Raw genomic sequence first — 12,900 nt, forward strand, 5'->3', positions numbered from 1 at the left:
TCTTCCTTCCTCTCATCCCTCTCTCTTCTCTGAGACAGCAGGTAATATGATATAGGTTGTACATGTGCTATCATGCAATACATATCATGTGGTGAAAGAAGATACATATCATATACATTAGCAAAAAATTCATGAAGAAAATAAAGTGAAGAATGGTATGCTTCAGTCTGCATTCAGACTCAATCAGTTCCTTTTTTGGTGGTAGACAGACTTTTTCATCATGAGTCCTTTGAATTTGTCTTGGAATCTTGCATTGCTGGTAATAAAGTCATTTCCCTTTGACCATTGTATATAATTGATGCTATTGTATACAAGATTCCCCTAGTTCAGGGGTTGGCACGTATGACTCTTTCTACAGGAGCCATAAAGTCCATTTTTTTTTCAGGTGCTGTCACAGGAGCTCGCACTGTGAGCACTGTACGGCTCTCACGAAATCACATTTTTAAAAATGTGGCGTTTATGGTTCTCACGGCCAAAAAAGTTGCCGACCCCTACCCTAGTTCTTCTCATTTCGCTTGGTGTCGCTTCATATTTCCAGAGATTTGGGGGATCTTTTTTGGTCATTTCTTATGCCACCATAGTATTCCATTACAACCATATGTCACAACTTGTTCAGCCATTCCTCAATGATGGACATCCCTTTAGTTTCTAGTTCTTTGCCATCGCAAAAAGAGCTGCTATAAATATTTTTGCAACAGTAGGTCCTTTTCCCCTATCTCTAATCTCTTTGGGAAACAGACTAAGTAGTAGGATTGCTGAATCAAAAAGTATGCACAGGTTCTTTGCCCTTTAGGCATGGTTCCAAATTGCTCTGCAGAGCATGTAAGAGTTGATTGCTGCACCAACAGTTTATTAGTGTTCAAATTTCCCCACATCTCCTCAACGTTTATCTTTTCCAAATTTTATTTTTATTATATTAGCCAGTCAGATATGGGTGAGGTGGTTCCTCAGAATTGTTTTAATTTGCATTTCTTTAATTAATAGTAATTTGACATTTTTTCTATATGACTAAATATATTTTTAATTTATTTTTCTGAGAACTGCCTGTTCATATCCTTTGACTATTTGTTAATTGAAGAATAGTATTGTTTTATGTTGTTTCAAGCCAGCATTTGCACTCTCCTCTTTCACCCTCATCAAGAGGCCTCTTAATTCTTCTTTTTCTGCTGTCTGAGTGGTATCCTCAACATATCTGAGACCATTGATAATTCTCCTAGTAACCTTAATTCTGGCTTTTATTTATCTATATTTTACATAATGTAATCTGCATATAAAGTAAGTAAACAAGGTGACAATATACATCACTGTCATGCTCTTTTCCTATCTTAAACCAATCAGTTCCATCTTTAATTTTTATTATTGTTTCTTGGCCTACATACAGGTTCCTCAGGAGACAAATTATATGAACTTGTACTCTCATCTTTTGGAGGATCTGCCACATTTTGTTGAAAGCCATACAGTCAAAGGCATTAGTTTCACCAATGAAGCAGAAAAGGATGTTTTTCTAGAACTTCCTTGCTTTCTCCATGATGCAGAAAATGTTGGCAATTTGATCTCTGGTTCTTCTGCATCTTTGACAACCAGCTTTCTGTTCTGGAAATTCTCAGTTCATATTGATTAAACCTAGCTTGCAGAATCTTAAGCATACTCTTGCTGGCATTTGAACTGAGCATTATTGTTGGCAATTTGAACATTCTTTGGCATTATCCTTGTTTAGGATAGAAATATTAAGTGGTATTTTCCAACCCAGTGGCCACTGAGTTTTCAAATTTGTTGGCAGATTGAATGTAGCACTTTAAAAGAATTGTATTTTAGGATTTTAAATAGCTCCTCTAGAATTCCATCACTTCTACTGTCCTTATTGTTAGCACTGCTTCATAAAGCTCATTTGACTTCATTCTCCAAAGTGTCAGGTTCGAGGTCAATAATGAGGCCACCATGCTTATAGGGGATATTGAAATCTTCCTTGAATAATTCTTCTTTATATTCTTGCCACTTTTTAAAAATCTTTTCTACTTCTACTAAATCCTTCCACTTTTTTACCTTTTATCATACCCGTTTTTATATTAAACATTCTCTTGACTCTAATTTTCTTTTTTTCCCCATTTTTATTTAGTTAATTTAGAATACTTTTCCATGGTTATATGATTCATGTTCTTTCCCTTCCCTCTTCCCTACCCCAAAACTCATTTTTCTATTATTAATTTTTGCAATAGAGTGATCATTTAAAGTCAACATCCCCAAACATATGCCCTTCGAACTATGTGATAAATCATGGTTTTTTTTCTGCGTTTCTACTCCCACAATTCTTTCTCTGAATGTGGATAGTGTTCTTCCTTGTAAGTCCCTCAGAATTGTCCTGGATCATTGCATTGCTACTAGGAGAGATTGGCTCTAATTTTGAAATGTCTTGTGTTTCCTATTCTATTCTTTTTTTCTATTTCTTTACCTTACTTTATGAGATCTAACATCTGAAGTCTATTTGTCAGGTCCATTTCATATTCATAAGTGATGTTATATAGGTCATAGATCTGATCTTTTCCCCTTCTTTCTTTAATGCAAGTGGGAATTTCGTAGCCACAGTCAACTTCAGGTCTGGTTTTATCTAATCATATAGAGCTTCTCTACTTTTGGCTACCAAGTGTACAATCAATTTGGTTTTTATATTGACCATCTGATAATAGCCACATGTAAAGTCATCTTTTGGGTACTTGGAAAAGAGTGTTTACAATGGCCAGTGTGTTATTTTGACAAAACTCTTATTAGTTTTTGTCCTGTTTCACTTGCTTATTTGATTCTTCAAGTCCAAACTTGTCTGTTTTTTCCAATTATCTTTTGATTTCCAACTTTTGATTTCCAATCAAGCATTCCAATCCCCTCTGATGAAATGTGAGATCTGTTTTCTAGTGTTATTTTTGAAAGATGTCAGTCTTCAGAGAAATGAACAACTTTGACTTCTTTAGCATCAATACATTCACTTGCATTATTGTGGTGTTAAATGGTTTGCCTTGGATTTGAACAGGTATCATTCTGTCATTTTTTGGATTATACCCAGGTACTGCTTTTCTTACCCTTTTATTGACTTTGAGAGTTACTCCATTTCTTCTAAGGGATTACCACCAGTAGTAGTATGTAAAATGACAGCCTGAATAAAATTCACCCACTCTCATCTTAAAAAGATTAAATTTAAATTTAATTAAATTTAAACTCAAATAGTTTGCTGATATCCAAAATACTACTAATGTTTAATCTTTCCATCTCTTATTTCATCACCTCCAGCTTCCCTTAGTTCATAGTTCATACATTCCAGGGTACAGTAGGGAACTTTCCTTTCATCCCCAGACACATCTGCAGATGAGCTTCCTTCTGACTTTGGCCCAGCTGCTTCATTAGTTCTGGAGCTACTTGCAATTGTCCTCTACTTTTCTTCAATAATATTTTGGACACCTTCAGACCTGAGAGTCTCATCTTCTAATTTCAAATCTTTTATCACTTTAATATTGTCAATGGGATTTTCTCTTAGAGTTGTTTGCCATTTCCATCTTCAGTAGATTGACTTTTGTCAGAACTCTCCACTATGAACTGTCCATCTTGAGTAACCCTACCTGGCATAAATCATAGTTTCAGTGACCTATGCAAACCCTTCTGCCATGACAAGGCAGTGATCCAGAAGGAGGCATGTACAGATATTCAATATTTATCCTATGTAAATTCTAGATATAGATACAGAACTCTATCTGTCTGTTTCTGTCTATCTCTCTGCCTCTCTCAGTCTACATAGGTATATATTAATCTACATTCCAAGGCATATTTCTCTCAGGAGGCAGATATCATCTTTCAACAGAAGTCCTCTGAAATCATGGTTAGTATTGATCAGTTTTAGTCTTTCATAATAGTTTTTACAATATCATTATTATGATATGGAGAACAATTTAGTTCTCCAGGTTCTACTTATTTCACTTGTATCAGTATACAAGTCTCTTATTTTCCCAGCTTTCTCTGAAACCATCCCCTTTGTAATTTTTTCTTGTAAAATAATATTATTTCAGATTGAAAAAACTCTTCACCTAAATAAAAAAAGAAATAAAAGTGAGTGTCTTTAGAACATCAAAGGTGCTTTGTTAAAGAAAAAAGACATAAAAAGTAACATTATATATTCTAGCTTGTTTTTTCTTTTGGTTCTAAACCTTTGATATCATCATTGTGGACATATTCTTATGTGAAAACCCCTTTCTTTTCTTCACACTGGCGAACCATAACTTAGAATCATGAAGAGTGACCTAGAGAAGTAAGAAGTTACGTGCCTTGCTGGTATATGTGAGAGGCAGGAACTTAAAAAAAAAACAATTTTATTTAAAAAATATCATTTAATATTAGAGCATTAGTAACTTTAAAAAATGCAAACACTAACAGCAACGTGATTCAACGATTTATTAAGAATAAGCATTCTCCTAATCATATTAGAACTGATCCACATAAAAATCATAATTATTCAAGAGAAAATTTTGGTTCAAATTTTTGAACCTATGTCTTTCTGACTCCAAGGTAAACCCACCATTCCTATGCAGTACCACATACCTGAAAAGCTGATGGTCTTAGTAATGGTAATAATCGTTGCCATTTACATATTGCTCTTTACAAATTTTATCACATTTTCCCCTCACCACAACTTTGAGAGTTGGTTGCTATTATTATTTTAAAGATGAGGAAACTGAGCGAGGCAGAGATCTAGGTGACTTGCCAAAGATCACATAGCAAATAATTATCCTTAGTCAGATATGATTGTCTCTTCCTGCCTCCTCAGTCAATGCTCTATTATCCACTGCACCACCTATTATGCACTGAACTTCTAACAACACAATTCTAGTGCTTTTGACTCCTACCACTACTACTCCAATGTCAACAACAATGACAATGATGACTGTTACTGCTCCTGCTCCTGCTACTAAATAGTCTGCCTTCCAGAAAACTGATAATTTAAAAATTAGAATCTAGAACTAAATTTTGTGGTCCTCATGGGTTTTGTATTCTGCTTTCTAGTTAAATAATATGTCCATTTTCTATTTTTTTCTCAGGTGGCTACAATCTATAAGAAGGTCCTGGCAGGAGGCAGAAAAGAGAATAGTAAATTTTCATCCCAGCCCAGATGCTAAAGGATGTGTCAGAGCCTCCCAAATGAACTTAAAAGTAAAGAGATCCTATAGAGTCAGACTCGGTACTTTCAATCTTGAGTTCTTAATATATTCTTTTAAAGTCATCTACTATTTCAGCTATTGACTATTTTGAAATGGAATTCTTTTCCTCTTACAGTGCTTTATGAAGAGAGATATAATGATTTAGAGAAACATGTGTGTTCACTAAGAGATGATGATATTGTCTTTGACCACTATCACCCACTGGCTTCGCTGACTACAGATCAAGTAAGTTCAATGAATTATTATGAAGAAACAAGATAGTGTAATAGATTTGAGGTCTAAATTTGGTACCGAGAAGACCCGGTTTCACAGTCCACCTTTTCCATTTACTAAGTATGCAACTGGGGCAAGCCATGTAAATGCTGTGTGCCTCAGTTTCCTTACCTGTGAAATGTGGTTAATAATACTGATAGCACTTCCCAAACAGGATTGCTGTGAAGCTTACATAATATATGTTTAGAAGAATTAGCACTATAATAAGTGCTACTTACTCTCTAGGTTACCATAAACACATCTATTTAATTTGCTCAGGTATACTGCTCAGATCGAATATAATTACGACATTGTAGTAGAACATCTTAAGATATTTGTTAAAGTTCAAAAGCTATGAGGTTGTGTAAATCATTTTGCAAAACCTTAAAGTGCTATTTTATCATTATTGTTGTTATTGCTGTTGAATTCGTAAAGATGTGGTTCTAGTCTTATAAACACAGGAAAATATTTCTTTATTGGATTTGTCACATGTATGATCCTGTTTGAGAGGATGAATATAGTTCCCTCTCCCCCTACCCTTCCTATGCCATGACATTATAGGTCAAGAATTGTGCACACTCCTACAGAATAAAGGTCATCATTCTTTCACCTTCGAGAGAGTTTTCCTCTGATAATTTGACATTTGGTCTAAGTATTTCTCTAGCACCTTATGTCGACACAGAGCTTTCCCACTACAGATAATGTCACACTATTTTTGAGATGTCAGTTACTTTTTTTGAACTGTTTCCCCTTCCTTTTTACTTTTTTATAAGCAATGTCTCTGAGTTGAGGGAGGAGCAAGGAAGAGAAAGGTCAGGGTGAGATATATATTGCAAAACATATGTGATTTAAAAGTCAAGGGTTTCAAGAAAAATTGATTTTAAAGGGGGCAGAATTACAGAGGCTTTAGCATATCTTTAAATAGCTACCTAAAAGTCAGTATTCTAAATGTTAAATCCTTGTTCAGTGATCAGTGAGTGAACAAACCACTAAAGGAATTGGAATATCAATTTTGACATTTTAAATTGAATAAACCCAGAAGAAAAAAGGAAGATGCAGATAAATGGAATTATGGATTTCAGATTCCCTTAAGAGGAATTCAGGAAGAAGTTCCCTTTCTGATGTGGCCAAAGACAAGTCACATCATTTCTTGGGACAGTCTTCTTATATCGCAATGCTCATGGTATGCATTTGTCAGCCAGTCAGTTGGTAGGCATTTATTAAAAATTCCTACCTGTTAGGCACTGTGAAAATGGCAGTTTCTCCTCCAGGAATTGTTGAAGAGATTGAGGAGGTAGAGAAATTCTACAAAGAAGTCAGAAAGTCTCTAAGTTAAAGCAACACTTAGTTAGGAGTTGCTGAACATGGTGGACATCAAATAAGAGTACCATAATGACACTTGCTATATCTTAATTGACATTAAGTGACAGGATGTTAATGTAGAAGCCATCTCAGAATTAACTATCTCTGTTCAGCTTGACCAATGACTCAATCAGAGCAAAAATCAAAATCAGGGGGCAGCTGGGTAGCTCAGTGGATTGATAGTCAGGCCTAGAGACAGGAGGTCCTAGGTTCAAATCTGGCCTCAGACACTTCCCAGCTGTGTGACCCTGGGCAAGTCACTTGACCCCCATTGCCCACCCTTACTACTCTTCCACTTAGGAGCCAATACACAGAAGTTAAGGGTTAAAAAAAAAAGAAAAAAAGAGAAAGAAAACAAATTATAAAGATATTGCAGTCAATTGATACAATTCTATCCTCACTTAGTGTAACATACTTGCTGCCACCCAAAAGAACAAGAAATAGAAAAAGAGTAATAATTGATAGAGAGGAACAATATTTTCTTTTTTTTTAAACCCTTACCTTCTGTCTTAGAATCAATATCATCTATTGGTCCCAAGGCAGAAGAGTGGTAAGGGCTAGTCAATGGGGCTCAAGTGACTTGCCCAGGGTCACATGGCTAAGAAGTGTCTGAGGCCAGGTTTGAACCTAAGACCTCCCATCTCTAGACCTGGCTCTCAATCCACTGAGCTACCCAGCTGCCCCTGGAACAATATTTTCTGTGGAAGTTTAGCCATTCACCAGTATGAGAATACTAAAATGAACTAGACAGCACCTTAGCATCAAACATTTAATACTTATCAAGTGAAAACTGTAAGAGTGAGAGCAAAGTAATATTAATTTTTTAAAATTAAAAATTCCAAAAATTAAAGGTGAGATTAATAAAAATGAAAGCAAGAAAACCATTGAACTAAAATAAGACAAGGATCTGGTTTTATGAAAAAAATAACACAATAAAATATATGAACCATTAGTTAATTCAATTTTTTTTAAAAAGAAGAAAAGGAAATTTTCAGTATCAAAAAATAAAAAGGAGGGGGCAGCTTGGTAGCTCAGTGGATTGAGAGCCAGGTCTAGAGACTGGAGGTCCTAGGTTCAAATTTGACCTCAGACACTTCCCAGGTGTGTGACCCTGGGCAAGTCACTTGACCCCCAATGCCTACCCTTACCACTCTTCTGCCTTGGAGCCAATACTGTGTATTGGCTCCAAGATGGAAGTTAAGGGTTTAAAATAAATAAACAAACAAAAAGATAAATGGATAAATGAATAACTAAATAAATGAATAAAAAGAACAAATTCACAGTCAATGAAGAAGTTAAAGCACTTATTAGTAATTGTTTTGTTCAGTTATATACCAATATTTACAACAATCTAAGTGAAATAGAATATTTTTTAAAAAATGTAAATTTCCCAGAATAACAGAAATAGAATGATTAAATAACTCCATCTCAGAAAATGAAATTGAACAAGCCATCAATGAATTCCTAAGAAAAAAAATCCCCAATGCCAAATGGAATTCTATGAGTTACACCAAATATTATTAGAACAATTCATTCCAATGCTATATAAATTATTTGGAAAAATAATACATTATAATGAGGTGACTTTTATACCAGGCATGAAGAGATGTTTCAATGTTAGGTAAATCTTCAGTATATTGACAATATCAATAACAAAATAATAGAAATTATATGATTATCTTAATAGGTGTAAGAAAAGCTTTTTATTTTTATAAATTTTATTTTTTTTACAAATTACATGTCGATACAATTTCATTGTTTTCTTATATTTTTAATTCATGTTTTCTTTCTCTTTTCCACCCCTTCCCTATCCAAGAAGACAGGTAATATGATTTTGGTTGTATATATACATATACATGTATATACATATAAAATCATATAATACATATTTCCATATTTGTCATGTTGTGGGACAGAATACATACTGATTATATTAAAGAAATATTCATGGAGGAAATAAAGTAAAGAATGGCATGTTTCAAATTAAATTCAGACTCTATATATTCCTTCTCTGGTGGTGGATCCTTTCTTCTGTTATGATTCCTTTGGACTTGTCCTGAATTCTTGACTTGATAATAGTTGTCATTCACAGATGATCATCAAATATTATTGTTGCTTTTGTGTATAAGATTGTCTTGGTCCTGCTCACTTCATTTTGCATCATTTCATAGAAATCCAGTAATTTTTGTGAATATCTTGTTTGTCATTTCTTATAGCATAATAGTATTCCATTACAAAAATACATGACAACTTGCTCAGCCAATTGGTGGACATCCCTTCAGTTTCCAGTTCTTTGCCATGACAAAAGGATCTGTTATAAATATTTTTGTACAGGTAGATTCTTTTCTTCTATCTTTAATTTTTTGGAATACAGACCTAGTAGTGATATTGCTATGTCAAAGGATATGTAGTTTTATGGCCCTTTGTCCATGATTCCAGATTGCTCTCTAGAATGGTGTATACCTCAACCAGCAGTGTACTGGTGTCCCTAATTTTCCACATCTCCTCTAACACTTATTATTTTCTTTTTTTTGTCATATTATCCAGGCTAATGGGTGTGCAATTGTACCTCAGAGTTGTAGGAAAAGGCTTTTGGCAAAATACAACACCCATTACTATCAAAACGCTAGAAAACATAGAAATAAATAGAACTATCCTTAAAATGATAAGTAGGATCTACCTAAAACCAACAAAAAGCATTATCTGTAATGAAGACAGGCTAGAAACCTTTTGAATAAGATTGGGGTGAAGCAGTAGTGCCCCTTATCAATAAGCAAAGAAGAAACCAAATAATCACTCTTTGCAAATTATATAATGGTATACTTAGAGAATTCCAGAGAATAAACCAAAAAATCCAATTAAAACAATTAACAACTTTAGCAAAGTTGTGGGCTACAAATTAAATGCACATGAATCATCTAGATTTCTATATGCTGTCAACAAAGTCCAAGAGCAAGAGATAGAAAGAGAAATACGATTTAAGATAACTATGGTCAAGGGGAAGTTAGGTGGCTCAATGCAAGGAGAACCAGGCCTGGAGATGAGAGCTCATGGTTTCAAATCTGGCCTCTGACAGTTCCTATTAATATGACCCCGGGCAAGTCATTTAACACCAATTTCTAGGTCCTTACCACTCTTCTACTTTGGAAACAATATTTAGTTTTGATTTTAATACAGAAGCTAAGGGTTTAAAAAAGCAAAAACAAAACAAACAAACAAACAAAAAAACAAAAACCTGTGAACAATACCTCAGGAGTCTAATTGCTAAGACAAACCAGGAACTATATGAGCAAAATTTACCAAAAAAAATTTCACACAAATAAAGTCAGATTTAAACTATTGGATCAAATTTAATTGCTCATGGGTAGGCTGAGCTGATATAATAAAAATGACAATTCTTTCTAAGTTAATCTAGTAAGTTGGTACCATGTCAATCAAACTACCAAATATTATTTTATTGAGTTTGAAAAAAATAATAAATTTATCCAGAAGAACAATCCAGAAAAACAAAAAGTCATGAATACCAAGGGAATTAATGAAGAAAAAAAGTATGAAGGAAGGTTGCCTAGCTGCACTGGTTTTCATATTGTATTATAAAAGCAGTGACCACCAAAGTACTCTGGCACTAGATAAAAATTAGAGAAGTAGATTAATGGAATAGATTAAATACTCAACACAGAGTAAGAAATGACCTTAGTAACCAAGTGTTTGATGAACTCAAAGATCTGAGATTTGGGGAGAACTCACTATTTGTCAAAAACTGCTGGGAAAACTGGAAAACAGTATGGTAGAAACTAATCATAGAACAACATATCACTCCATATACGAAGAAAAAGGTCAAAATGGATAATGATTTAGAGACAAAGAATGATACAATGGGCAAATTAGAGAAGCACAGAATAGTTTACTTCTCAGTCCTATACATAAGGGAAGAATTTACAACCAAAGAAGACACAGAGGACTTTATAAGACATCATATAGATAATTTTGATTACATTAAGTTAAAAAAGCTTCGCACAAAAATTCAATGCATCCAAGATTAAAAAGGAAACAAAAATTGGAAAAAAAATTATAGCCAATGTCTCTGACAAAGGTCTTAATTCTCAAAGCATATAGAGAAATCACTCAATTTTAAAAGAACACAAGTCATTCTCTAATTGACAATTAGTTAAAGGATATGGACAGGTACTCCTCAGAAGAAGAAATTTAAAGTCTCTTTAATCATATGAAAAAAATGCTCCAAATTACCATTGATTAGAAAAATTCAAATAAAAATACTGGCTTATAGGACAAAAAAGGACTATGACAAATGTTGCAAGGTATGTGAGAAAATTGGGACATTAATATGCTGTTGGTGGAGCTGTGAACTCATATGGGAGAGCAATTTGGAAACATGTCTAAAGGGCTACAAAATATATATATATATATATATATATCCTTTGTTCCGGTAATACCATTATTAGGTGTGTATCCCAATGAGATGAAGGAAATGGGAAAATGACCTATTTTTACACAAATATTTATAGCAGCTCTTTTTGTGTTGGCAAAGAATTTGAAGGAGAAGTGGCATCTATCAATTGGGGAATGATTGAACAAGTAGTGGTATGATTGCGATGAAACACTCTTGTGACATAAATGATGACTAGGATGATTTCAGAAATAACTGGGCAGGCATATGAAGTGAAGTGAAGTGAAGTAAGCAGAACCAGGAGAACATTTTACTCAAAAACAGGAATAATGTATGATGATGAACTATGAATGACTTAACAACTATCAGCGATGTAAGTATCCAAGACAACTCCAAAAGACTCATGATGAATGATGCTTTGCACCACTATAGAGGGAACTGATGAAATCTGAATGCATATTGAAGCATTCCATTTTCACTTTATTTCCTTCATGAGTTTTTTTATTGTATGTGCAATGTTTGTCTTATTTTACCACATGAAGAATATAGATATATGTATTGCATTGTAGCACATATACAACCTATATTAGATTGCCTTCTAGAGGAGACAGTAAGGGAAGGAGAGAGAGAATTTGGATTATAAAATGTCAGAAAACAAGTGTTAAAAATTGTCTCTACATGTATTTGGGGAAAATACAATCACATATTATTGAAAAAATACCACAAGCACCATAGTTATGCACTCCTTAAATTATTTCTTCTTAACTATCCTTTCTGGGCCTAAGCTATGATCTATTTTTGGCTTACCTGCTTAGCGTTATGTGGAGTTCATCTGTGGTGATCCCCCCTTTCTGTCATCTAGGTCTGCAGACTTTTCTTGGTAATCATACAATGCTACCTATATATGAATTAAATGTGAGCTACTGTATAGCTGATGCAACTAATTCAAACATTTGGTTATCTGCCAACTTTAAAACATGACTAACTCAATTTTCAGCTTTGTTTAAGTTAATTCTTGAATGTACTGGAGGAGAGTCATAGAAACCTGCTTCTGAATAAATTCCAAGCTATATTTTTAAGTTATCCCAGTAGAAATGTTTGAATAGGAGGATGAACATTTTCTCAATGGTTCAAGGGATCTGATATGAAATTATACAGAAAGTATGTTTCATCATACTCTTGTCGTTTTAATTATACAGATTGAGAAATATGGATTTCCATCTGACCTTACCCTTTCTCCAAGAGAAAGCATCCAGCTTTATGACACTATGGTACAAGTATGGAAAGCCTGGCCCAAGGCTCAGGTAAGTATATAGCAATAGAAGTAACTCATCATTAATGCCATTGAAGAGGAAATCAAAAGTAAAACTCAAATCTCAAATCTCATAATATTTGTTGCTTCTATCCAGCTACTCTACTGAAAAAGCTTTTTCAATGGTCATCAGTAATTTATTTCTTGCTAATCCAAGAGCATTTTTCTTAGTCTTTACTTTCTGTGACTCTATGATAACTCCTTCCTTAGCTTCCTTCCATTACATGATAGTAATCCTTTCACTGTTATTATGGTGAAATTTCTTTGGTTCCCTCACTGATTCATCCACTTTTGATACTCTGCTTCCCTCCTTCCCTCCCTCCCTCCTTATCCTCCCTCCCTCCCTTCCTTCCCTCCTTCCCTTCCTTCTC

At 34.2% G+C, this 12,900-nt stretch overlaps 1 protein-coding gene across 1 annotated transcript in view; it reads left to right on the forward strand.

The window, feature by feature from the left end:
- LOC123252310 (probable ATP-dependent RNA helicase DDX60) overlaps window positions 1–12,900 on the forward strand; it is a 102,098-nt gene that overhangs the window by 36,698 nt on the left and 52,500 nt on the right. The window contains exons 20-22 of the mRNA XM_044681678.1: window positions 5,076–5,215; window positions 5,311–5,420; window positions 12,417–12,521. Of these exons, the coding sequence (XP_044537613.1) occupies window positions 5,076–5,215; window positions 5,311–5,420; window positions 12,417–12,521 (355 nt within the window). The remainder of the gene's footprint in view (window positions 1–5,075; window positions 5,216–5,310; window positions 5,421–12,416; window positions 12,522–12,900) is intronic.

This window comes from Gracilinanus agilis, chromosome 6 (genome assembly GCF_016433145.1).
Source record: "Gracilinanus agilis isolate LMUSP501 chromosome 6, AgileGrace, whole genome shotgun sequence".
Taxonomy (NCBI): Eukaryota; Metazoa; Chordata; class Mammalia; order Didelphimorphia; family Didelphidae; genus Gracilinanus; species Gracilinanus agilis.